This window comes from Coenobita brevimanus, chromosome 30 (genome assembly GCF_032717465.1).
Source record: "Coenobita brevimanus isolate Jiangsu-jjx chromosome 30, ASM3271746v2, whole genome shotgun sequence".
NCBI lineage: Eukaryota > Metazoa > Arthropoda > Malacostraca > Decapoda > Coenobitidae > Coenobita > Coenobita brevimanus.
In genome coordinates, this window is record NC_136983.1 from 372,269 (window position 1) to 400,000 (window position 27,732).

The 27,732-nt window shown below is 42.1% G+C and overlaps 3 protein-coding genes across 3 annotated transcripts in view; all 3 read right to left on the reverse strand.

The window, feature by feature from the left end:
• Positions 1 to 3,148: 3,148 nt before the first annotated feature.
• On the reverse strand, positions 3,149 to 5,980 carry LOC145395150 (uncharacterized). Its single transcript, XM_080268843.1, has 3 exons — positions 5,891 to 5,980; positions 4,440 to 4,575; positions 3,149 to 3,418 (listed from the first exon to the last, which is right to left on the reverse strand). The coding sequence occupies exons 2-3, from the start codon at positions 4,566 to 4,568 to the stop codon at positions 3,236 to 3,238; spliced, it is 312 nt and encodes a 103-aa protein (XP_080124969.1). The 5' UTR covers positions 4,569 to 4,575; positions 5,891 to 5,980; the 3' UTR covers positions 3,149 to 3,235.
• A 4,325-nt stretch (positions 5,981 to 10,305) lies between these two features.
• LOC145395193 (glycerate kinase-like) lies at positions 10,306 to 16,606 on the reverse strand. The gene is made up of 6 exons (XM_080268882.1): positions 16,484 to 16,606; positions 14,403 to 14,604; positions 13,351 to 14,153; positions 13,023 to 13,233; positions 11,128 to 11,252; positions 10,306 to 10,477 (listed from the first exon to the last, which is right to left on the reverse strand). The coding sequence occupies exons 1-6, from the start codon at positions 16,588 to 16,590 to the stop codon at positions 10,306 to 10,308; spliced, it is 1,620 nt and encodes a 539-aa protein (XP_080125008.1). The 5' UTR covers positions 16,591 to 16,606.
• Positions 16,607 to 19,541: 2,935 nt separating this feature from the next.
• LOC145395151 (gamma-butyrobetaine dioxygenase-like) overlaps positions 19,542 to 27,732 on the reverse strand; it is a 10,277-nt gene continuing 2,086 nt past the window's right edge. Inside the window, exons 2-9 of the mRNA XM_080268844.1 lie at positions 24,862 to 24,940; positions 24,181 to 24,330; positions 23,466 to 23,587; positions 23,077 to 23,286; positions 22,099 to 22,204; positions 21,731 to 21,933; positions 20,996 to 21,162; positions 19,542 to 20,135 (exon numbers count right to left, since the gene is read on the reverse strand). Coding sequence (XP_080124970.1) covers positions 19,981 to 20,135; positions 20,996 to 21,162; positions 21,731 to 21,933; positions 22,099 to 22,204; positions 23,077 to 23,286; positions 23,466 to 23,587; positions 24,181 to 24,330; positions 24,862 to 24,940 — 1,192 coding nt within the window. The 3' untranslated portion in view covers positions 19,542 to 19,980. The remainder of the gene's footprint in view (positions 20,136 to 20,995; positions 21,163 to 21,730; positions 21,934 to 22,098; positions 22,205 to 23,076; positions 23,287 to 23,465; positions 23,588 to 24,180; positions 24,331 to 24,861; positions 24,941 to 27,732) is intronic.

The window sequence follows — 27,732 nt, forward strand, 5'->3', positions numbered from 1 at the left end:
AATTTTCTCATCCTCTTCACTATTTTCATATAAAACTCTAATATGTAATTCTAACTACTTTTATATGATTTATATTCGGCCGTGGAAAAAAATAAACATCTAATCATAATCTGTTTAGCGTGCACCTCTCCCATCCCCTTCTCACCTGCGATGTGTTCATTTCATTCCAGCCCAAACCCGATAATTAGGCACTAAACTCGTTGCACCAAGCAACAAGTATAGCACTAAATCAAATGAGGCAACAGCACGAATAAGAAACGACATAATAATTATAATAATAATAATAATAATAATAGCAAACAGCATCATTACTTAGTATGATGTATCATTATCCAACAAAGTTTTAGTCACTTGGCATAAAGTGCTTTAAAGGTAGCATTAAACTAGGTGAGTGGATGGTGGGCACTCTAACGTGAGATTATAATGGATAAACTGTTAAATTTGATCTTGCAGATGCGGTGTGTAACTATCCTAGCAGTGGTGGCCGTGGCCGTGTTGGGTGTCGTGGAGACCAGACCACAGGTAAAATATCTATAAGCATTCTAAAGCCTTAAATTACAAGACTGCACTGTTCATAATTTATCTTCATTCATACAACAACCAAAACTTCACAAGTGAACTGGAGTGGGTGAAAAAAAGAAGTAAAAAAAAGATTACTTCAGATCATAATTTACTAGACCTAATCATTAAAACTCTCGGATACTGTACGATAACCATTTCACTCCCAGCTTCCTGATCTCCCTCTATGAAACATTTCCATATACCACTTATGACTCGCTCACTATCTTCTATCTTCCTTGTCCCCTGCAACTCTTTTCCACATCCCCTACTTCATCTCTCTCTCTCTCTCTCTCTCTACCCCCAGAAGCAGGCAGAAGGCAACCAACGTTTCCTGGGTCCCCACCTTATTGGAGCAGCCGTGGGTGCAATACAAGGCTTCCTGAACCCCTATGGCCACCAAGGCATTGGAGGACACCACAACCAGTTCTACGGTGGCTTCAACAACCACAATCCCTACCACAATCCCTACCACGGCCACCACAACCACCACCACAGCACTTACTACAACCCTTATGGATATCATGGCTAAAAAAAAAAAAAAAAAAAAAAAAGGGAGTGTTGAATAAGCAGAATGACAAGGGCTAAATGTGTAAGAACGTCACTGTTACGAAAAGAAATACAGTAATGGAAGACATGAAACTATAAATTTCTCACCCTACTGTTTTGATGTTATATCCTTTGGAGATGCCGCAACAGCAGTACTTCTTGGCTTAACTCTCTCAACAGTAATTTCTTCTCATACTCATACTCCTCCATGCTAGTCTGTCATCCAATCTAGTACAGTACTGCCCCATCAGGAGTGTAGGGGTCATGGGCTAGGCTACTCAGCTCTCAAAATTATGGTGCGGCTGATAACAGTGTCGCTTGCCTGAGGGAAAGACTGCACCAATCTCTTATGGGCCACATCAAGCAGAAACACCTAAACTCACTAAACCACCAAGCACCTAAAAACAGTAGAGGGACTAAACAAAGAGGTTACTAGAGATCAAGCAGTTTGGAGGCCTGCCATTAGGTGAGCAAGGCCAATGTATGCAAGCATGTTGACTCCTTTATAAATGAGGGAGTGAAGGTAGGAAGGTGGGTAGGTAGTGGAGTATAGTACAAAGACAGGACCATCCTTGATCTGCCTCCACGCATCACACAACTGTTATAAACAACAAAGAACTCAAGTGACATGGGGTCTATCTATCTATCAATTGCCAGATGCCTCAATCCCGTAAGGGGTGGCCACAAACAACTTGCCACCATGTCGCCCTGTCCCCTGCCATTTCACTGCCCTCCCCCCAGCTCACACCCCTCCTCTCTCATACATACCTCTCCACTCGATCCCTCCATCTCATTCTTGGCCTCCCCCTCCCTCTCCCCCCCCCTCCACCTCACTCACATACACTTTCCTCATCAGCCTCTTGCTCTCCATCCTCTCCATATGGCCAAACCACCTCAATGTATTTCTCCTATCACTTTCCATCACATCCACATTCACATTTTTTTTTTTTAATAATGGGGAAATGAATTGCCCGAGCTACACCCTGATGGCTTACACAGCCCCACTACGTGACCAGAGAGCCCTACCTCTCCCTGCAGGGCAGCTACTCAGGCAGGACGTGAACTCTTGACCCATTGGTCTCGAGTCAGAGGCTCTACCACAGAGCCATCCTGCCCCCACCACAAGGGGTAATACCCCAACATATATTGTACAGTTTGTACAGTCTATAAAGGCTCCAACATGCTTGTATATGTTGACCTACACTGCTTGATCTCAAGGTCACACTCTATAATCTCATCCCAGGCCTTTTTCAAGTCTGCCTCTTGCAACCCTACCCTTGATGATCACACTTCTCCCTTCCTGCACCAACATATATGATACTGTAAACATTAAACAAGAAAATATTTATGTGTCTGTGCAAATAAATAAAGGAAGAGGTACTACAGCCTCCTAAGCTAACATCCCCTCATAGTCAGTCTGTAACTCCCCATTCACTCCATGTGGCTAAACAATATCTAAAAAAATAATAATAATAATAATAATAATCAGCATATGAAACAGAAAAGGATAACTTCAGTAGGGCGGATGGGCAATACCAAAGCACCTTCTGTTAAATGATATGACTGAAGTATGTGAAGAAAGTCATTCCTCTCTCTCCTGCCCATCACACTGTCCTGCTGAGACTGGAAGGAAAAGGAAGAAAAGTAAAAATAAAACAGCTGACATTTGAAGTCATTTAGATGGAACGATTAATCCCCGAGCTAGACCTCATCAGACCATACAGCCCTGCTAGGGTTACAGGAGAGCGCTACCACTCCCAGCACACCAGCCACCGGGCGGGGCGCAAACTCGCAACCTCACAATTACGAGCCCGACACCCTACCACTGAGCTACTGCGCTCCCCACTTAGATGGAAGACACCTGGAATCTGCTATATATATATATATTTTTCCTTCCTATTCATTAAAAATAAAAAAAATAGTCATAAGAAACATCATCATTCCTCCCTCTTTCCCCACCCAATCACCACACTCACGACAACCTCACAGGCATACACACCCACACTGACACCATCATGATAAACACAAGTGGAAAAAATCATATAATCTTTATTTAAACAAACCAACAGTTAATCTACTTAATTAAACATCACCATCATTACCCTACCTATCATCATCATCATCATCATCACAACCTGGCCATAGCATCCATCGTCTCATCCACACTGGCTTTTGGGGTTTCTGTTGAGGTCGAGTCTGCTTTGGGTTCAGGTTTTGGTGCATCTGTCTTGGGTTTGGTCATAAGGGCCTGGCGAAAGGTGTCCAATTGCTTGTCTAGCGCCGCCACTGCTTCCTTGTTTGAGTGTTTGAGCTGCTTGAAGAGAAATATTTGTGACATCTCTGACACACTTTCATCGTATAACCTGTCACCCTCACTTGAAGTCAACCTCTCTCTCTAATGCTGCTACTGCTTCCTTGTTTGAGCTGCATGATGAGAAATATTAGTAACATCTCTGACACTTTAATAATATAACCTGTCACTCACTTGAAGTCAACCTCTCTCTCTTTCTCGTCTAATGCCACCACTGAGATGCGTGAAGAGAAATATTAGTGACATCTCTGACAGACTTTAATCATACAATCTGTCATTCTCACTTGAAGTCAATCTCTCTCTCTCTCTCTCATCACTTACATATCTGGAAAGGTGTGGCTTTTGTTACACTGCTCACACAATCACCTAACGATGCACAATGGAAATAGGATGACACTGCTAGCATATCTTAAAGCCAGTTGGATACAATCACATTGTTGTTATTGTTTTGCTGCTGCTGCTGCTGTTGTTTTTATTGTTGTTTTTGCTGTTATTGTGGCACCAGGCTCATCTGAACATAAACCCAGTGGACTGAAGGCTGAATCTGCTCTCCTCCTGCAGTCCACTATCTTCCTTTTTCAGTATTTAAAAACTGGACAGCAGGGGCACCCAGTTACATCCCTGCTACCATATGAAAGCATCCACCTCTGGCACCTACATCACTCATAACACACACACAGACACGAGCAGCAAGTGTCAAAGTTTTTTGTCATCAACATCATCATCATCAGCTCCCTACGTGTCAAGTGGGTTGGTGGAGGATTAGTGCCCCTCCCTGTAAAACAAATAACTCAAAGTCCTTGGCCACCCCGTGTGGGATTATGGCGTCTGGCAATGAATGAATCATTATCATCATCATATCATTATAAATTCAATGAAGCAACGAATGTGTGTGTGTGTGTGTGTGTGTGTGTGTGTGTGTGTGTGTGTGTGTGTGTGTGTGTGTGTGTATTAAAAGAAGGTGGGAGGAAATAAAGGAAAGAAAAGAAAAAAACTAAAAATTTACCCACTACAGCATTACCTGTTTCAACTTCATCTTGACTGGCTTCACTTTTCCTTTAGCCTTCATGGGTAATCCCTGTCCAGCCTTCTTGTAGATTGGATTGCCAGATTTCATGGGATTTTTGCTGCCTAATTTGTTCCTTCCCATGGCTGATCTGAAAATTTGTATGTGTAAAAAAATACACTTGGATATAACTTCTGAAATGGAAAAATTGTCACATACCCTCCATCCATCATCATCCAATCCTGTGTTGCCCCATAAGAAGTGTAGGAGCCCAGGGCTAGGCAAGTTGGTCCTGACATTTATGATGAGTGACCAGCCTCACTCATCCCTGAGTGGCATTACATGAGCAATAAGCCCCAACCACCCCATAGATATAAAGTACTGTAAACCTGCACAGGCTCAATCCAATTGGAGCACTACAAGCACTCAATACCATATTCACTGGGGGAAAAAAAAAAAAAAATCACTCAATACTCACTCACAAAAATTCACTCAATACTCAAAAATATTCACTCAAAATACTCTATCTATCTATCTATCTATTGCCAGACACCACAATCCCGTAAGGGGTGGCCATTTGACTTTGAGTAATTTGTTTTACAGGGAGGGGCACTAACCCTCCACCAACCCACTTGCTGACACGTAGGGAGCACGTATGATTTGGTTATATGGTTATCACCCAGCGTTGTAAATGGTTTCTCGGTTTACAGGAAACCATTTGGCTTGTCACTCAATGTAAAGCCACCTGTAAAGGAAAGAAAAGCAATAAGAAGTGACAGGAAAGATGGGAGAAACAGGAAGACAGGAGGACAAGCACAGAAAAAGAATGATAAAGGCTAAGGAAGAAGTAGGCAGCACTACATCAGGTGAGTGGATGATAGTCACCACCACCTACCACAATTAAAATACTCACTCAAAAATATTTACTGAAAATACTAACTAAAAATACTCACTCAAAACTGCTCTCCCAAAATACTCACTCAACAATAATGTTAACTTATTATTGTCTGTTTTGATCCAACAAATACAAAATAAAAATAGCTAAAACACACATGATAACTGACACTAAAGGATTTTCTCCCTCACTGGACCAATGGAAAATAAAAGCGCTTAAACACACAAGCGATTTGCACTGCCACAGTACAAGTCTCTCTCTCTCAACCCTTCTTTTCTCCTACCCATAAAAAAAAAAAAAAAAGTCACATTAATTCCGTTAAAAGTGGCCACAAACACATCACCTCCACACTGTCCTGTCCTCTGTCATATGGCTGCCCTCCATCCAACTCACCTCTCTCTCATTTACACATTTCCACTCCATCTCATCCTTGGTTTCCCACTCCACCTCACTCACATACACTCTTCTAACCAGTCTCTCATTCTCCACCCTCTCCACAGCAACGAACATTAAATTCTACAAAGAATTAATTATTTTCATATATGTTCTGGGTTATGTCAAAAAAGTTTACCTGTTAACTGACTACAGTAGTTTGCAGGTTCTTGACGTCTCTTCACCTCCTTCGTCAACTTATAGAATAAAGAGTTAAGACCTCGTTATTGAATTTTGATATCAAGGTGGCTGTACAGTTATTCAGCAGCGAAAAAATCCGAAAATACTTTAGTTGAGGAGGCTTGGAGCCACATGGATTTGTTGGTCGTCCTGAATACCGCCCGGGAACATACGAACAACCACTCAATATTTGACGTACTGTAATGAAGTTTCTGATAACGTAAATTAAGATCAAAGTACGTTGGTAATTATCAGAAGCTAATTTAATCTTAAATATACTACTACTACAATAAGTAACCCCTCCCCCATTCGGGCCCATGCTAATTCAGTATTACCCCAAAAACATCGAAATATTTGTTGCTGTATACACACTACTCAATAAACCTACATTGTATGCACAACTCTGTAACCACTAACTGTATATATGTGCTAAAGGAGGTTTGTGTGTGGCAAGACCCACCACCTCTTCTTGCATATATGTACTACCTCTGCATTTGCAAATAAATGCACCAGTTATTCTCACACACACACACACACACACAATTTTAAATATAAGGAATGAGAAAATAATGACAGTGAGAAGTGCTCAGAGAATAAAATGCGTGGGTTCTTCATTACTAGGGGTAGGGGATGAGGGACCAACTGCTACACGGGGAAGGGGAAGGGGAGTTACACCAGTTTCATCACCATATACTGTACCTTATTTAGTCTATCTATCTATCTATCTATAGCCCGACGCCCTAATCCCGCAAAGGGTGGCCGCAGACAAAACGCCTCCAAGTCACTGTCACCCACCATTTGACTGCCCTCCCCCCAACTCACCCCCCCCTCCCTCATATTTAGTCACCAACCTGTTTCACTGCCATGTATCCCATTTCACTATATCCCATTCCATCACCAGTACATTTCATTAAAGGGCAATTCAACTAAAATTGTTAACTCGGATTATGCTTTGATGCCCCTTTTCTCCCCCTTATTGCCATTAGGGCACTCTGTATCAAGGCATAATCAAAATGGCAATGAAGATACCACATAACAGCCATAGGCCACCAATGAGCAACTTCTTTTTGCATTAAAGAAAAAAAATGCTGAATTCTGCAAGACATTGGTATACTGATCGACTTAAACTAGTACAACATGTTCTGGACACAGTGACAAGGAGGCGATTTGTTTGTGGCCGCCCCTAATAGGACTGAGGTGTCTGGCAATAGGTAGATTGACAGACAAGCATCTAACCAACTTCCTATTTACCTGTTCATAAAGTCTTCAAATTTTGCTTTACAGGTTCCACAGGCTTTTGCATTACTGAGTGGAAACTGAGATTATGGAAGTGTGTTTGTGGCCATCACACAGTTACCTGTGCCTGACAAAAGTTGAGGAAGTTATCAAAGACTTTCAAGACACCATGAGGGCCTCCCTGGAAGATGCATTTCCTCCTCTTCACTTGAATGGCTGTACTTTCCTCTGACTTAAGACTATCTGGAATAAAGTACAAGAAACTGGCACTAACATGACTGTGAAATGAAATCTGTACAAGGTGTCAGGTGTTAAAAAGCTGACTTAGGTAACACACACACACACACACACACACACACACACACACACACACACACTCAAACTGAATCAGTGCTATCTGCCGGTGTCATGTGCTTTGGCAAAATGATAATGGCGCTACAAAACACTCACTGGGAGGAAGGTAAGTTGTAGGACTCCAGACTCCCTGGTCATTCATTAAACAACACAGCACTGCAAGTCAGTAGTACAAAAACAGGTTAATGTACTTTTTTTTTTTTTTTTTTTTTTTTAAATAAGAGCCTACACAAAATGTATATCAGCATTATTTTTCATATCCAATTTGCCAAATCAGAAGGCATATACATGTACTGGTATCAGTTTAGAATCAGCAAAAGGCTTAAATCAGCAACACATCAGTTCAGCTCGAACACTGTGGTCCCATCAGGAGTTTGCAGGACCAGGAATCAGTTCAGAATCAGCGAAAATGCTGCCATTGGTGATACATCAGTTTGGCCACAACACTAAGTATGGTTCCATCAGAAGAGTAATACTACGATATATGATCAGGAATAAGTTCAGAATGGGAAAAAATGCTGAAATCGGCATTACACTGGTCTGGCTGTCATGCTAAATACCATTCCATCAAAGCCACAAAGTCCGATAATAAGGATAAAAATTCACAAGATTAAGAAAGATATATAAAGTATTCAATACCTATACAAAGATAAGCAGCATAATGAATAAGGCAGTGGCTATACACTCTTAAAATGTAGTATGCAAGACTATACAGTGCACCTTCATTTTAAGATGAACTGGTTATGATAAATAAAATGAGTTAGGGCCTTTTTAACAAATATTATCACAGTCTTAATTATACGATCATTATTATCCTGTACAGCCTCACCGGTAAACGTACAGTACGACTGCTATTTTTCGCTTATGTGATCACTGACATGCAAGCTTACCCTTTTGTTCCAGGATGTATACCAGGTGTGTTAGTGTCAGTGATGGAACAAAAGTGTGGTGTTGGAGCTCAAGCGGCAAGTGCAGTGAAATTATACAAGTATCACTGAGAAGAATTTGAAATTTGTTTTTACACTTTGTCAGGTAGGTGACCCTTGGCTAAAAATACACAGACACATTATAATTACCGATGATATAAAAAAAATGAACAAAACAATAAATCGTCATATATGTTATGCTTCTTGTCAAACTCATCCTCATCATAACACAAGGGCATTCTGTATGCAGCACCATCCCATAAGCATCATACTACAACAAAAACCAGGCCAAAGACAGTAACATACTATGGTTCATCCACCTTAGCTCGGCAACGATTGTCATCCTTCTGCAACTGATTTCCTGCAGTTTAACACATCTTACATTCTTTCCACTGCACTTCTTTATGACATTTACCATATTTTATTGTAAGTCTCATGTTACATCTCACCACTGAAGTTTGATAAATATATGAAGTCAAGTGAAGTGTGGCTACATGATTTGTAACTATCTACACACACATCACTCTTAGGCAGGAAATATTCAGCTGCAAGTACACTCACTGACTCACTCTATAATCCTTCTTCTGAGTGTGCAAGAGTCAAACTACAAACTGACACGCTCACATTGTTACAAATATAATTACATTCTCTCTCTCTCTCTCCAACAGTTTCCAGCAACTGTTGTGAAGTAATTAGCTGGTGTTGGTGCCTCGGTCTAGCTTCCACTCCACAGAAAGCATCAAGTGTACTATGGCCAACACCAGTATGGGGATTATTTATCAAAAAACATAGCAGCATTTATAGATTAGATTAGTTACATTCTTTTAACGATCTCATTACAACTATGCATTCAAGATGGACGGAGGGCAATATCTGGCCAAGTTAAATTGGACAAAATACAATACAAGCAGGTGCCATTATAAAAGCATCTGTTGTATGACAAACTGATATGAGAATGGGTAATTTTGAACTAAATTTGGTGATGCCAGCAGGGTCAGTTACCATAACCCTATTTTTACTATAAGTTATGTATTCAGTTGTACCAGTGTCACCATTCTTATTATTCAATGTTACGCTAGTTTCGCCATCCTTTTCTTCAATCTGAAATACAAGCTTCGCCATCCTTTTTATCAACCAGTCATACAGTCAACCCTGCTATTCACGGGTTCCCATATTCATGTATTTTTCTAGGAGGTTAAATCAAGCTATTTCCTGCTTTTCCCACAGCATCAGCTGTTCCTAGTGGTTCAATTTTTTTTTTTTTTTTTCTGTGAGATTTACAGTCCTATATACTATACAGTTACCCTGTATAGGTATGTGCTGTTCAGCACACAGTAAACTCTCATCGTCATCATGGTATGGTGAGTACAGTACACTGTACTCAGAAGGGCTTGTGTATCATCCTGTACTGACCTTTTAGGAAGTATTAATGTTCCGTAAAATGTATTTACAGGTGTTACAGTGGGTTTGTAGGTAATACGCATGGCTAAAACACCTAAAGCACTGAAATCACTGACTTCTGCAATAGGTGTGGGCAATTTGCAGAATCAACCTTTGTGGGGAGTTGTGGTACAAGACAAGCAGGACCTGACTGTACAAGCTTCATCATCCTTTTTTCAATCCGTTATATAAATGTCTGCTATCCAAGTTGTCCTTCATTAAAACATAAAACTCATATAATGTGACCCACATGTAATGGTCCTCAAATCAGCCTGGATTAAAACAAAGCATTATACTGAGATTTGATTAATAGCATTCCATTGACAATTTCATTACAACTAAGAATTCAAGAACTAACCTAATCTAACCTAACCTGTGTGGCCAAGTTAATGTGGATGGAGTAGAATAATCCCTCAGATCACCATGGTCTAATATAAAGCACCTGCAGGTCCATCACATTGGTTCCTGTGTGGCCAGGTTTGAGATGATATAGTCCCGCGCCGAGCTGGGAGAAGAACGGGTAGGAATTATTGGCATCGAGGAAGGACTGGGCGGACAGACCTTGATTCTGCGCCTCCTGAATCTGTGACCTGTGGAGAAACAAAGACTCTTCTCATCACCACCATCATCATCACCATCATGATCATCACCATTATCATCACCATCAACATCATCATCATCATCACCAAAGACTGGGGAGACAGACCTTGATTTATGGCCTCATCTGAAACTACCTAACACTGAACACAGTACTAGAGCTGGTCTGAGCATGAGAAGGCTAATGACATATTGTGCAGTGTTGCGGAGGTGCAGAATAATCTGAAAAGGAGGAATACCTTGGCAAAATTAATGTGAAAGAACTATAGTATGTCTCCTAGGGTGACCAAAATATAAAGTCCTAGAATTGTTCTGATCATATGAGGGTTAAATGATATACAGTATAATGGAGTGTCCCTCTGCTAAAAAAAAAAAATCTGGGCCAAGTTAATGTGAAAGAACTATATTAAGTCTCCTAAAATGACAATAATAAAGGCCCTAGAGCTGTTCTGACCATGAAAGAGTTACATTATGTACTAAAGAGTGCCACTGTGGTGTGTCATAAAGATGCTAATGTGGCCAAAAAATGATAAAGGATGAAAATATGGCCAAATTAATGTGACTGAAGTATGGTAAGCCTCCTAAAATGACAAGAAATCGGTCCTAGAGTTGTTCTGAAAAATGAGAGGGTTTAACGACATACTGCACTGAGCCGTTGTGGTGCGACCAGAACGTGACGGCTCCGGCAGCGTCTGTGGGGCCGTCAATACCATCTGTGCCGCCTGAGAGAAACACTATGCCTCCCTGTACGTCACTGTTGCATAGAACCTGAAATAACACAGGGAAAAATGACTGTAGGTACAACTCATGGCTAAAACAGAGTACTAAGCTCCTACAATCACACTCTATCTATCTGCCTATCTATCTATCTATTGCCAGATGCCTTAATCCTGTAAGGGGTGGTTACAAACAAATAGCCTCCATGTCGACCTATCTATCATCTACCTAGCTATCTATTTATAGACAGATGCCTTAATCCCATAAAGGGTGGCCACAAACAAAGTGCCTCCATGTCACCCTGTCCTCTGTCCTCTGCTATCCCTTATTCTTTCTTCCATCTAGCCAGTATCCACCCATCATCCACTGGACAAAAACACCACACTTCTTGCTGACTCCCTAGTGTGTAGCTTCTAAAGAGGTAAAAATCTAAAACTAGAGATCTAACTAAACGATACAACACAGCACTAAGCTCGTGCCGTCGTACTGTTTTCTGTCATCCACTCTTATTCTTTCTTCCATCTATCCAACCATCATCCACCCGACACAAACTCATTACCTCCTAACTCACTAGTGCGTAGCTTCTGAAAAGGTAAATAGATAAAACCAGACCTAACAGATAGATACAATGGAGTCAGTACTAAGCTCCTGCCATTAATATACTTTCAACCATCCTCTGTTTCTTTTTTTTTTTTACATTCATCCATCCATCCATCCACCTCACAGGAACATTATTATCTGCATTCTCGTCAGGTAAGGAAGCTCCCTAACACCTCTTCCTAAGCAACTTATTTTGCTTATTACACCTTACTGTCCTACCGTGTTATATAAATCCTTCAACCTCTTCTTAAGTGATGTATTTTGCTTATTACACCCTGCTGTCCTCTTCTGTCACTTAAATTCTAATATCATCATCCTCTGCATAAATAACATACAAAACTACATTAGCCAGCCATAACCAAAAATAAATCACTAAGGAAGAGGTGTTTGGGAGCTTCCTTAACTGCCGAGAATACGAGCCTGTCTCCCTGTACCTCACCAGTGCGGAGCTTCTGAATCTTAAAAATTATACCATGGTGCATTCAGTTTAACCTGGCAAAGATACCAAACCTATTTCAGCTTCGTTCAGGGACAAAATTAGTCAGATTGAAGGGTCAGTTTAAATAGTAACCATGGAGACTCATTTCTCTCAACTAGTCATTTTAAATAGTAACCAAGGAGACTCAATACCACCTCACAACTACAGCTCATCTGTAAGCACAGAAAATGTCCAAATTCTACAGATGGAAAGAGATTTTTGTGTTCTCCGGATTCTGTGTTAATTCACTTACATATGACCTAAAACACACACAAATACCTAATTGTCTTTCCCTAAATATTCTTCAATTTTGGGTTATTTTCTACCGTTTCTAATTAAACGTACTTAACCTAACCCACAAATAGATGAATTAGGAAGACAACATTGAAGTAGACAGTAGTAACAGAATGGATATGGAGGTGTGCAGATTGGCGTGAGAGGATGGTAGAGTCCCTGCGGATTGGAAGTCAGGTATAATTATTTCCCTGTACAAAGGAAAAAGGGAAAAAGTAGTGTGTGGTAATCATAGGGGCATTCGTCTTCTACTACTAGGTAACAGGAAGACACTCAGACATATTTACCTCGACCAATGCACAGAACAAACAGTCGAAGTACATGGAGAAACAGACAGACATATTACCTCCTCCAGCACAATACTAACACAAAAACAAACAAATGAAGTACAAAAACAAACAGATATAGTACAGTACACAGACAGACACATGAACAGTCGGACATATTACCTCCTCCATGGCAATACCAGCGGCCAAAACCATCTCCTGGTTCCTTCCTCCTCGTCCCTTTCCTCTCACCGTCACCGTGGTCTCTCCTCCAAATATCAGGCACACTGGACACCCCAGCTCTCGGCACCTGACTAGGGTGCTCTGGAGGGACGCTTTCTTGTTTACATCAACACACAGCTCGGCAAGGAGGGAGTCTGGGAGCTCTTGACAACTATCAGCAATTTCCTGACTCCTTTCTGCAACTTTTTTACACCTTTCTGCAGTTTCTTGACTTCCTTCATTACCCTCTTGACTTCTTCCTGTAAGTTCTCGATTCCTTCCTGAAGACTTCTCATTCCCACTACCAGACAGAATCCTCAAAGTTATCATGGCAAGGTTAGCCATTCTCTTACCTACGATGGATGCTTCCCCTTGCAGCGAGGAGGACAATATTAACGTAAGACAATGCCCATCTGTTTGTTCCAACAACGACCTTTCAACCCCCAACAGGGCCGTTTTGTTGTCACCAATTATGAGGTTGGTGACGTGGGGGTACTCATTTTTCCCTTCATTTTTCCCCCGCAGAGGAGTTGAAACCTGATCTGGTATTTCAACATTCCCAGTTTTGATTTTCTTCACAGGCAAGTACTCTTTCTCTTGGTTCTTCCCTTCAAGCAGTGTCCTAACATGGTCCGGCACAGCAATGTTAAATTTATCAAGGACTTTTAGGGCGTCACCAGGAGGGTCCATGTTGGGTATGGTTGGTCCAGTGGCAATTACATCTAAGGGGTTGTTGATAACGTCCGAGAGAATGAATGTTACGATGCTGGCCCCTGTCATCTCAGCCAAGCGTCCTCCTTTGGTGTAAGACAGGGCTCTCCGCACGGTATTGAGCTCAGTTATGCTAGCCCCAGCTTGGCTCAAGGACTTCACAAGCTCGATCTTCTCCTCTAGGCTCAGTGGGGGAAGTGGGTAGGGCAGGAGGGCTGAACCACCCCCAGATATCAACACCAGTAACAGATCCTCCTCCTTCAAGCTCTGCACCAATGACACGATCTTCTTGGCCGTCTGGAATGCAGCTTCATCAGGAATGTTATCTTTAGCACCCTCAAGAATTTCTACCTGTGGCGTACTGGTGTTAATTCTATCTACCTGGCCGTTAGATGTACTTCCTGTAATGCCTTCAGTCTGAGTGTTACATGTACTTTCTGTAATACCATCTGTATGAGTATTACATGTACGCTCTCTCACATCTTTCGCCTCATTTAAATTTTCCACCTCTACATTATTAGCAGTAACTCCTAACTGGGTATTAACTACAGCTCCTTTCTCATCTTTCTTCCCTTCTAAGATACCTAAGTCTCTAATATCAATTCTTTCAGTCTGGGCATCTAGCATGGCTTGTCTCTTTGCCTGATAGCCATGTGGGACACTGATTATGCCTCTCTGAAGATGTGATACAGAGTCTGGGGTTTTTAGAAGAGTTACAACAGGGTCAACCATGTCTCCCACTGCCTTGCCAAACCCAACCACGTACACATTCCTCTGCAGGTCATGTGGGGTTCCGTTGATGATCAGTTTGTTGTTCTCTTGCTTTAAAAACCTGGGGAAAAATAAAAAATGAAGGTTAGCAAATCTGGATGATGAGAATGTCTCCAGGGCTGTTTATTTTTTCTTGAACTGTGTAATATCCTTAAATTTAATTTGCTACTTATTATTTCTTCTTTTTTTTTCTTAAATTAGGAATGACTTCTATTACTGCAAGGATTTTTAATGCTACACTGGTAGGCTCAAATGTACAGAAATGATGACGATTAGGTGGATGTGTAATGTGTTCTTGAATGTGAGGCCTGGAGGGGATAGGATTACGACTGAGATGGTTTGGGAGGAAGGATGGAACTGGTGTGTACTGGTGTTGTGATGAGGAGAGGTAGATTGGGATGGGAGGAAGGATGGGACTGGAGTGTATTGGTGTTGTGATGAGGAGAGGTAGATTGGGATGGTTTGGGAGGAAGGATGGGACTGGAGTGTACTGGTGTTGTGATGAGGAGAGGTAGATTGGGATGGTTTGGGAGGAAGGATGGGACTGGAGTGTATTGGTGTTGTGATGAGAGGTAGCTTGGGATGGTTTGGGAGGAAGGATGGGACTGGAGTGTATTGGTGTTGTGATGAGGAGAGGTAGATTGGGATGGTTTGGGAGGAAGGATGGGACTGGAGTGTATTGGTGTTGTGATGAGGAGGGTAGATTGAGATAGTTTGCACATGTGGAGAGGATGTACGATGACAGCTGGGTGCAGACGGTGAGAAATGTGAACATCAGGGGTCTGGCTGTGAGAGGCAGACCAGAAAAACAAAAATATGGAATGAGGTAATAGAGTGTGACCTCAAGGGTAAGGGACTAAATCAATAAGCTGCCAGAGACTGAGCATCATAGAGAGCCGCCATTAGGTGACCATGGCCGACAGATGGAAGTACACTGAAGTCTTTATGAAGAACGTATGATGCAAAAACGGTAAGAATACAAATTAATATTTTTTGTTTTCTACACTGTAATATTCATTCTAGTTTGCTCATGAAGTCTTTGGTACCTGTCTGAATGATGAAAGAACAAATATGCAATGATACAAAAATTTAAATTCAAAATGACACATCTACAGTAGAAATTAGCAGTATTTTTGTTCTTCGAAATTCTGAATATTCACTCTACTCTGCTTGTGGTCTCTGGCACCTGTAGAAGTGATGAGAGAACAAGTGAGCAATGTTACAAAAAATTTATGATCAAAATGGCAAGAGTACAGTAAAAATTATTAGTATTTTTTGCTCTTCTACATATTAAACATTCACTGTAGTTTGCTTGTAATGATTTTGGTACCTGTTTGAGTGTGGAAAGAAGAAACAAGCAATGTTGCAAATATAATAATAAAAAAATATATAAAAAAAAATAATAATAATAACGAGAAGAATTTTAAAACAAAAACATTGTTGGAAGGACACAAGTCAAGAGTGAGAGCAGTGGAAATGAGTTATTTAAGAGGAGCCTGTGGAGTCACGTGGAGAGACAGGCTGACGAATGAGGATATAAAGGAGCGTTGTGGTGTGGATGTGGATGTGATAGGAAGCGTTATGAGGAACACACTGAGGTGGTTTGGCCATGTGGAGAGGATGGAGGGCGAAAGACTGACGAAGAGAGTGTATGTGAGTGAGGTGGAGGGGGGAAGAGGGAGGGGGAGGCCGAGGATGAGATGGAGGGATGGGGTGGAGAGGTATATGAGAGAGGGGGGTGTGAGTTGGGAGCAGGGCAGTGAAATGGCGGGGGACAGGGCGACTTGGAGGCGATTTGTTTGTGGCCACCCCAAACGGGATTGAGGCGTCTGGCAATAGATAGATAGATAGAATAATAATAATAATAATAATGAGAAGAAGAAATTAAAAACAAAAAATAATAAAAATAATAATAGTAATAAAGTTGATAAATGTAATACTTCGCAATAAGTCTGTGAGGCTGAACGGCATCCACTCCCGCCAAAAAGGCCTTCTTGATGACACCAATGGTCTCGTGTAGGTTGAATCGGATCACCTGCCTGGCCATGGTTGGGTGCGTGTCTGTCAATACTCCTTGTGGCAATTACCTCTTCTTACTGCCTGGAAAAAGAAGAGAGGAGGGTGTGAGCTGGGGGGAGGGGAACGAAATGGTGTTGACGGGTTGAAGTGGAGGTGATCTGTAGCCACCCCTTACATGTGAGGCGTCTGGCAATAGATAGATGGTCAGACTTTTACTATAGATGTTGGCTTGGGAGTGATGTCTTGCCCTATCTAGACTATGTATCTACTAGTCTCTATGTCAGGCTCCTGTCTTGTATCTATCTATCTAAGCAGTTATGTCTTCTATCTATCTGTCTCAGGAATCACATCTGGTGAGACGAGCACGTGTGTATATTTCCCGTCTGACCTATCTCTTATGCGGATATTTCTAATCTGACGTATCTCATCCTGCAACCCAGAAAAAGAAGCATTTACCCTATCACTGGCAGTGGATTAGCACTGTCTATTTAATTTATCCACAGCCAGGCACCTCACTCCCACAAGCAGTAGCCATTAACAAACTACCTCAGCCAAACACCCTCCCTCCCGCTGTTGTTTTTTCACGCCTCATGACAAAGGACAGGATGCCATAGAGGTGGTGTGTTAATAGCTACTACTTCTGGGCGTGAGGTGGCTGGCTATGGGTAGATAAATAGACAGTGCTAATCCATTGCCAGTGATACGGTAAATGCTTCTTTTCTGTGTTGCAGGATGAGATACTTTAGATAAGAAATATCCACATAGCGATAGTTCAGATGGGAAGTACCGGTATACACACGTGCATCTCACCAGATATGATTCCTAAGACAGATAGATAAAACAAGCCATGATTCCTAAGATAGACAGATAGAAGACAATTGCTATGATAGATAGACCAAGACAGGATCCTGAGATACAGATTCATAAGTACATAGCCTTGATAGATTAAGACATCACTCCCAGGCCAACATCTGTAGTAAAAGTCTATCTAGCTATCTTCAACCAGACGCCATCATCCCATAAGGTGTGGCCATTTGCTTTGAGTTAGTCCTTTACCGGGGAGGGGCACAACCCCTCCGCCAACCAACCCGTTGACACGGAGAACAAGTATGGGTTGGTTATATGGTTACCACCCTGTGCTGTCAATGGTCTCCTGTAACTAGTAGTTTATCTCTTCTGTTCTAACTAGTCTTTTCTTCTGTTCTTATACATAACTTGATTATATATCTTTGTCATCTATGGCTTCATCTTACCAGCATCATTGACACATCCCGCTTGTTATTGTTCTTGACAGTGATGCTCCTCAAGAACAAATGAACGGATAACAACTATGAACACTAAACACTATATACAGACCTGTCAATAATTATATCCTTGGTTTTCCTTATATTTATACCGAGGGCGTGTCATCCTTCACCAGCATCTCCACGTACCGCATATCTTCAGCTTGTTATTGTTCTTGACAACGATGCTCTTGAAGAACAATTGAACAGACAGACTACTGAACACCATACAGACCTGTGTCAGTATACCCTTGGTGTTCGCTGGTTCAATGAATGCTTTTCGTCTTATCTCCATCAGCACCATCTTCGTCCCCAGCCTCCCAGGGACAACCTGTTTTGTTTACATCCTCAGCTGACGCCATAAGGGATGCTGACGGTACAACTATCTTTCCCGCGTATATATAAAAACTATATACAGATTTTAGGTAATGTTAGAAAGGGTTTCACGTATAATTAAACAGTGCTATTAACATGTGTAAAAAACTGACTAACTTGGGAGTGTATGTGAGGTGGAGAGGATAAGGGGGAGGGATGGGAAGATGAGATTAGATGGGGTGGAGAGGTATCTGAGAAAATGGGAAGAGAGATGTGAACTGGAGGATGGGCAGTCATGGCTGAGGATTACGTAACATGGAGGGATGGGGTGTACGAGTGGGTATATAGGGTGTGAGCTGAAGGAAGGGCAGCCTGATGGTGGTGTATAAGGGCACTTTTATTTCTTTCTTTTTTTAATTTTCTCCGTGAAGACTTCTCTGTTCACTCACTGGTTTGTACATGAGAGGTGCGAGGCTGTTTGCAACACAAGTGCTGGGGGGTTGGACTGCCTCTCTTTACGGCGCCAGTGCCCCCAAATGTCCCGCCCTAATTATGTAAAACTGATAAACAGCCTACATTCTCTCTCTCTTTCTCTCTCTCTCTCTCAGTAGAATACCAGGCCTATATAGATCAAGTGCAGGCCTTTTACCAGCCTCTGATAGTTTTATTTATTTATTTTTTTTATGGGTTCAACTCTGGGCATACTGTACGCTTAATTGGCCCGTTCTCTTAGGCCGGGCAATCTTATGTATTACACATCACATATCACCACTTCGGCGCTAACACCACCGTCCATATGCTGGGACGTAGCTAGGGGTTTAAAAATCAGGTGGCCCAAAGATAGCTCCTGAAGAAAGGCCGATGTTTTAAAGCATTATGAACGTCAACCAGGGTTCAGTTACATACGTACATACATACACAAAAACGTACATACATACAATACATATTTCCATACATAAATGCCTGATACATACATACATGGATCCACATAGCACATAAATATACCTACATACATAGACACGTAACACACACACATATATACGGTACACATACATGCAAGCATACATACATAAACACAGATCTAGAGTACAAACATACACATAATATATACATACATACATATACATAAAATTTCAACGCCAGCGTAGCTTTGAAAACCTTTTGTTTTTCGCATATTTTAACACTAACAATAATAATAACAGCAACGTTAATAACCATCATCATCATCATAATAATAATAATTGTAGTTTGGTTACCGTATAAGTGAGTAATAAAATAACCAACCATCTTATAAACAACTTTAATTTTCACACCAAACTCCTTTCACACTAACTCGGTCAAGATTTTCGTCCCCCCCCCCTCTCTCTCTCACACACACACACACACATTTCACGTAGCTCAATGACAAGATAATACTACGTCTCTAACGCCATAACACTTCTTCGAGAATAAGGATTTATGCAACACAGAATAGGAGAGATATAATAAACAAATCTCTTGAGAAAAAATGTTTGGAAACTTCCTTAACCACCTAGAATACCACCCAAAGACCTAAAAGTGTAATAAGCAAAATAAATCTCTTAGGAAAAGGTGTTAGGGAGCTTTCTTAACCGACAAGAATACCACCCAATGACCTAAAAGTGTAATAAGCAAAATAAATCTCTTAGGAAAAGGTGTTAGGGAGCTTTCTTAACAGACCCATTATACCAACCGATTATCTAAAAGTGTAACAAGCAAAATAAATATCTAAGGAACAGGTGTTAGGGAGCTTTCCTAACCAACTAGAATACCAGCCACGGACCTAGCTTTGACCTAAGATCCTAGCTTTGACCCAGTTTGGTGCTGAGGACCCTCCGTCGTGACCTGACCTCATCCCAGTCCCAGTAGCCGCCCTCCAGGTGTCGCGCGCCCTCGCTGGACGTGTACCCCAGGCGGCCGTGTAGCAATCGCAGGTTGTCAAATACCAACATCTCACCTGTACGGGCAGGCTGAAGGTCATGGGACTTGTACAATACCTGAATCATACGGGAAAAACAGAACATAGTGAAGGAAGAAGCGTTTAGAGCAAGAATCTACTGCCAGTTTAACATACTGCATTCGTTGGGTGTCAGTACTAACATATGACCGGTAAGGGCAGGTGGAGGGTTAGGGGACTTGTACACTACGCGAATCATACAGGAAACACAGAACACAGTGAAGGAAGAAGCGTTTAGGGCAAGAGAGAGAGAGAGAGAAAGAGAGAGATCAAAGCGTACAAGCCTGCAAATTGTTCCCTCAAAGAAAAAAGACAAGAAAACCAAACTCAAGATCAGTTCATTTTGTGATGCCTGGACACACTGCGTTTAAAAGACTGGAGGTCACAGGCAGTAGGAAATACTGACAGAGGAAGACAGTTCCAGAGTTGACCTGTTGCATAAATGAAGGACTGGGGGTAACGGTTAACTCTTGCACCAGAGAGTTGGACAGAAAAGGGATGAGAGTTTGCTGCTAGACGGGTGCTACATGCCCGCCGTTGTGGTGGAGGGATGCAAGCAGACAGTTCAGAGGAGCAGTGACCATTGAAGTAGCGACAGAAAAGAGATAAAGATGCAACAGTGCGGCGAAGAGACAGAGGTTGAAGGGAGTCAGTAAGAGGAGGAGAGTTAATGAGACGAAAAGCCTTTGACTCCACCCTATTGAGAAGAGCTGTGTGTTGGGAGCCTCCCCACACATGAGAGTTGTACTCTACCCAGGGGCGGATAAAACCCCTGTATAAAGTCAACAACTGTGCAGGGGTAGAGAAGGTACGGAGTCGGCTTAGCACACCTAATCTCTTGGTACTGCAAATGTACTAACCCGCCTTGAGTTTGTACTTGATCTGGTATTGTGGGTGGTATACCAGGTCCCTAAATGCCAGCATGGCGTTATACCAGGCCGTGGCTCTCTCCACACCCACTTGGAACACCGACGATCGCACCATCTGGTTGAAATTGATGCGGTCCAAACTACCGTCATGATCCAGTCTGGTGAGAAATAATAAATAAATAATAATAACAGTAGTGGTGGTGGTGGTGGTGGTGGTGGTGGTGGTGGTGGTAGTAGTGGTGGTGGTAGTAGTAGTAGTAGTAGTAGTAGCAGAAGCAATGATGATGATACTTCTAATAATAATATCAATTATAATAATAATAATAATAATAATAATAAACAATAACAATGCCGTCGTAGTCCACCCGTTGAGACATGGGAAAATAAAACAGATAGATAGACAGACAGATAGACATAGATAGATAGATAGACAGATAGATAGATAATGTAACAGACAAGTACATAACCAGACTGATAAAAAGACAGGCAGATAAAGGACAGACAGACAGATGATTCAAATGACAAGCAGACACAGAAAAATTTATAATGCATAGATAGACACTGTAGACAGACATTTATAAGACAGACAGACAGGCAGAGACTTAAACATACACAGAAAGACAGGGAGACATAAAGAGACAGACAGACAGAGAGACAGAGACAGACAGACAGGCAGAGACTAAAACACACGCAGTCAAACCTACCGCATAACAGACCCCAACTCACTGAATCATGGGGCGGCGGCTGATAGCGTGGTACTGGTGGCTTCCCTGCGTGCCAGTGTCCTCAAAATCCACGATGGTGTCTGTCAGCAGGTGGTAGTGCTGACGCTGGTGCTGACGGAGGTGGCTGGCGGCGTGGAAGGCGTCAGCTAGCAGGTTATCCCCGCCATCACCGCTAAACTGAACGATGCAGTGGAGCAACTGGATCTGATGAGGGGTGCATTATTATTATTATTATTATTATTATTATTGCTACTACTACTGCCTTCACCGATAAACTTAGTAATGTAGTGGACTGGATCTGAAAGGACATCATCAGTAGTAGTAATAATAATAATAATAATAATAATAATAATAATAACAACACCTTACCCCAGGCGTATCACACAGGTAGGGCTGGTCACTGTGCATGTCAAGGGTGCTCGTTGTATAAGCCAGGTTGTCGGGTTTCGCCTCCTCTTTTACCGTAAACGTCTTCCTGTACGATAGATAGATATAGATAGATAGATGGATAGATAGTTGGCTAGATAGATAGATGGACAGATAGATCAAGGCTTTTCTTTGTATAGGCTGTTATTTGCTTTCGTCTCCTCTACCATAACGTCTCTCTGCATGATAGATAGATGGATAGATAGATAGATAGGTAGGTGGAGAGATGAACTGGCTGGCAGGTAGATAGATAGATATAGACAGAGATGAATGGATGGATAAGATATAAGTAGATAGGCAGGTAGACGCAGATAGATAGATAGATAGGCAGACAGATAGACAGACAGATATTGAAGGATAGGTATATAGCCAGATACATACATACATACATACACTGATAGACCAATAGATTGAATGGATGGTAAGGTAGAGAGAGAGAGAGAGAGAGAGAGAGATACAAACGCGGACTGATGGATGAATAGATGAATGCGTTAACAGAACTGGGGAGCATTCAGAGAGTCCATACCTCTACAGACGCTAGAGAGAGAGAGAGATACAAACGCGGACTGATGGATGAATAGATGAATGCGTTAACAGAACTGGGGAGCTTTCAGAGAGTCCATACCTCTACAGACGCTAAGAGAATATTGTATACCAACCTCCGTCCAGCGGCGAATAATTCTACGGTCTTCTTCTGCCCCGTTACACACTCGCAAACAGGCCTACCCCCGCTAAAGGTAATACAATGTTTGATTTATTCCCACATCCGGATCCAGATGCACTTCAAAATCGAACCTACTCTTCACTGACTCACTTCCCAACCATCCATCAAATTCTGCTAAAATCCGATTGTAACTTTTGGAGATATCTTGTACACAGACACGGATACTACTACTACTACCACAACTACCACACCCTTACCCATAGTGTGTCACCTTGAGATGCCCCACCCTCTCCGTCAGTCGCTGTATCTCCCCCACCCCCTCCCTCACCCCCCTCACCACCACCACGCCAAGCTGTTCCACCGCCGTCAGGAAATTCAGGAGTGCCGCGTCGTCCGCCATGATGCTAGGGAAGGAGGCGGTGGGCAGGGCCTGGGATAGTTCACTACCCCACAGCTTCTTGGGTAGTCTGTCATGGAGGACGACTATTATTACTGTTATTATTATTATTATTATTATTATTATTATTAGGCTATTATTATTATTATCATCAGCACTCCTTTCCCGTAGCTAGGGCAGGATAAAATAACGGCTTTACCTTCATCCCTAATCACTTCTTCGTGACTAGCATACCACAAACCTACTTACTTGTAAAGGCACTGTTGATGTGTGTGACGCGTCGTGTCGAAAGCCCTCCGGTGCAGCCAATCAGCGGGGTAGCTAGCCAGGTGACCGTCAGTCCACTCCACCTCCACACCTGTCTCGCTTACCTGTATATCATCATCATCATCATTTATCATCACCACCAGTATTTTCATCATTATTATCATCATTTTTTTCCAATATTACTACTATTAAACTTACTACTACTACTACTACTACTACTACTACTATTACTACTACTACCACTACTGCTCCTCCCCACCTCTATATCATCATCATTATTACTTTCACCACCACCATTACCAACATAGTCATCATCACCTTCACCACTATCACTTATCACCACCACTTTCATCACCATTATCATCACCATCATCATCATTCTTATTATCATCACAACCACTGCTATCATAGTCACCACCACCACCATCATCATCATCACCACCATCATCATCATTATCACCACCATCATCATCATCATCACCACCACCACCGTCATCTAATTCCACACCTTTATCACCCTTAATGAAAGTAATTAAGGTGTTGGAGAGAGAGAGAGAGAGAGAGAGAGAGAGAGAGAGAGAGAGAGAGAGAGAGAGAGAGAGCAATTCCTCTCTAAAAACATTTACTGTGAGGCCTGGGGGGTGTAATGTGTAAGGGGTACCGCAACACCAACCCTATGGCGATTTATTCCACTTACCTGTACACTTTTGGGGGAGGTGTTTGGGTGTAAGTGGTCAAGTGGAATCATACGGGCGAAGGCGGTGGAATGAAAACAATTCGGACACTGGCAGTTGTCACGTAGCCATAGGTAGGGGTACACGTCACTCCCTCCACCCTTCCAAAACACCTGAGATAGACAGATAGATAGATAGGTAGATAGATAGATAAATAGACAGATAGACACTGATAGATAGATAGACAGACAGATAAATCGTTCTTAAACCCGATACAGGGTAAATAGTAAAATAATAATAATAATAATAATAATAGTAATAAGGTATAATAAACGAAATAAATCACTTAGGAAAAGATGACACGATGTAGGGGGCATTAATAAGGTGTAATAAACTAAGTAAATCACTTATGAAAAGGTGTTAGGCGATGTAGGAAGGATGTAAGTATACCACAAACGAGGACAACAAGGCGTAATAAAATAAATCGCTGAGGAAAAGGTGTTAGGGGATTTAAGAAGAGCTTTTAAGGCGTAATAAAATAAATCGCTGAGGAAAAGATGTTAGGGGATTTAGGAAGAGCTTTTAAGGTGTAATAAACAAAATAAATCGCGTAGGAAAAGGTGTTTGGGGATTTAGAAAGACCTTTTAAGGTATAATAAACAAAATAAATCGCGTAGGAAAAGGTGTTAAGGTACCAGACTCACCTGCAGACTGGTTGAGGAGGGGTGGGGGGTGACCGAGGACACAGCGGCACTAACACTACTGCTGCAGGCCCTCCAACACCTACAGAATATGACAAGGATAGCACTGGATGGGATGCTATGCTATGCTATGGATTGATTGGGTTATGTTAGGGATAGACTGGGCTATGTTATGTTAGGGATAGATTGGGTTATGTTACGTTATTATGTTATGCTATGTTACGCTTAAAAGTTCTTGCTCAAAATATTTCAAACAATGTTAACTGTCACGGCTGCCCTGTGATCCTGCATATAAATCCATTTGGTGTGGTGTGGTGTGGTGTGTGGTAGGGTATGGTGGTGTGGTGTGGTGCGGGGCGTCGTGGTGTGTTTGTGTGTGGTGGTGTGGTGTGGTGCGGGGCGTCGTGGTGTGTTTGTGTGTGGTGGTGTGGTGTGGTGCGGCGCGTCGTGGTGTGTTTGTGTGTGGTGGTGTGGTGCGGGGCGTCGTGGTGTGTTTGTGTGTGGTGGTGTGGTGTGGTGTGGTGTGGTGCGGGGCGTCGTGGTATGTGCCGTGGTGTTAGACTATTACCACTACTGTCAATCTTTCCATCCATCTATCTATCATATCTATCTCTCCATCTATCTATCACACCATCTACAGTAAGGCCCTAGGCTACGTCACTCTCGAGGTTACGACAGTGCGCTACAAGAAAACGAAAAAAATAAAATAATGAAGAATTACACGTAAAGAGAACGCTGCATGTCTCCTTGCACTGTATTCTCTTCCCATCCTTCCTTCCTTGCTTCCTCTCCTCCCTCGCTCCTCCCCTGTCGCTTCCCCAGTCCTGCCTCCTCCTCTCCCTCCGCCCTCTATTATCCCTCCCTCATTCTTTTTCCTACCCCATTCCCCTCTCCTTTCCCCCTCCCTTCATTCCCACACCCATTGACCCTTCCCTTCTTCCTCCCGACACATCACGCTTCCTTTCCCTCCTTTTTCTTCTCTCCTCCCTTCCCTTCTTCCTTCCCATTCCTTTAACATACTCTCCCTCTTCTCCCTTCCTCTCTCCTCCCTTTTCTCCCCGTCGTCTTTTCCTCTACTTTCTTTCATTTCTCCCTTTTTCACTCCTATATCACTTCTCCCTTTCATCACCTTCTCGCCTCGTCCACCCTGCATTCCCTGTCTCATATTTCACTTCCCCTCCCTCTAATTCACTCCCTATCTATCTATCTTTCTATCTATCTCTACCACACATATACTACAAACAAATGATAACCAATTCTGAAAGGTCATCATGAAAATTGATAAGGCTACGTAACGCCACTCCTCTTTCGAATTAGTCTCCATTATACTAGTCCTTACCCTCTTCCATGTTACTTTAATGAGAGAGAGAGAGAGAGAGAGAGAGAGAGAGATCGTGACACAGATACAATAAATCAATCAATAATAATGAACACTAAATAGATACAAGCCATACATCCACTCAGGCTGTAATAATCAGTAGCACAAGTGGCGATAAATAAGATAATACGGACACAAACCCTCAGACTAAATACCGCTGGTCATGCGTTGCTACCCACTAAAGGAATCAGGTTAAATTTAAGTCACAGGATTAAGGACGGGAGTAAAAGTTTGATTATTAAATATATAATATAAAAAAAAAGGCCATTCGATATTAAGCATCAATTCTACACGATAAGTTGTTGCAGTAACACATTTTGGCGTGATGTTTTTGTATCAAACCTTCTTGCATTAATAAACTTTCTCATTAATATATTGTTGTCTAAACTTTCGTCTGTTACGTCACACAGAGGCGGGTGGCACAACAGACGCCTTCCCGTCGTGGCATCAGCCCAACTCTCGGCTTCCCGGGCACTGCCTGCCACAAACGCTGTATGGTGCAGGTGCTTACGTAATTCCGTGGGAAGTTTGTGTTATTTTATGAAATACAATTGCCTATGGGAATTCGACGGTGCTGAATCCAAAAATTTATGTTGCCATTTTTAAAAATTGCTCCTTGCATGTATAAATCCAGATGGCCGCTGACACCGCATTACTATACACTTACAGTTTCTAACCAAGCTTGATTTGGTGCCACATTTACCTCTTGTTAAATTATTGGTTTGAGTCAGCGTGAACCCATTTGAAAACAAATCAGGAACAGAGAAAACTTGAGTTTTACTGCAGAAAGCTCTCTTGAAGTTATTTGTTAAGTAACACTGATCAGTTACTCGTTAATACGGCGTAATGTAATAATTCTGCCAGTACCTGCTACTTATTACTTTTACACTCCTGTGCATTTAAGTTGATGATGGAAAATGGTCTTTATTTTTAAACTCTTCAAAACACTACTGAAAGACATACATAGGATACAGCACAGTACAATATACCTGAACATGGTGGCATCCTGTTTATATACACCAACACACAACACAACCTTTGTACCAGTACACACACTGCCATGTAATGAACTGTTATGGCACAAGACATAACATAAATACCGCCCTGGTTCATCATGTGCAGCATCAGTCATAACCTGTTCTGTCTATCTGCCTATCTATTGCCAGACGCCTCAATCCCGTTTGGGGTGGCCACAAGTAAATCGCCTCCAAGTCGCCCGCCATTTCACTGCCCTGCTCCCAACTCACACACCCCTCTCTCATATACCTGTTCTGGATCTAGTTTTTGTTGGAAGTAGCAGGAAGACACCATTGTGCAGACAGCAGCCATTCCATGTTGGCAGTAAAGCCTCTGTTCCACTATACTGTATGTGCCTGACACTAAATGGTCGCCTGAAAGTGATACCTCAGGCCATGGTGGTGACGTGCAGCAGCTGCTGGTAGTGACGTGCACTCTCAGTGGGATAGGAAACAGGTGCCACTGAACACTGTGAAGGT

Coding starts and splice junctions, on each gene's coding strand:
- LOC145395150 (XM_080268843.1), bottom strand. CDS start 4,568: ATGGGAAGGAACAAATTAGGCAGCAAAAATCCCATGAAATCTGGCAAT. Junction 3,419..4,439: donor TCAAGATGAAGTTGAAACAG/GTAATGCTGTAG, acceptor CTCTTCAAGCAG/CTCAAACACTCAAACAAGGA.
- LOC145395193 (XM_080268882.1), bottom strand. CDS start 16,590: ATGGCCAGGCAGGTGATCCGATTCAACCTACACGAGACCATTGGTGTC. Junction 11,253..13,022: donor CTGGTATTGCCATGGAGGAG/GTAATATGTCCG, acceptor GTGTTATTTCAG/GTTCTATGCAACAGTGACGT. Junction 10,478..11,127: donor CACCACAACGGCTCAGTGCA/GTATGTCGTTAA, acceptor GTTTCTCCACAG/GTCACAGATTCAGGAGGCGC.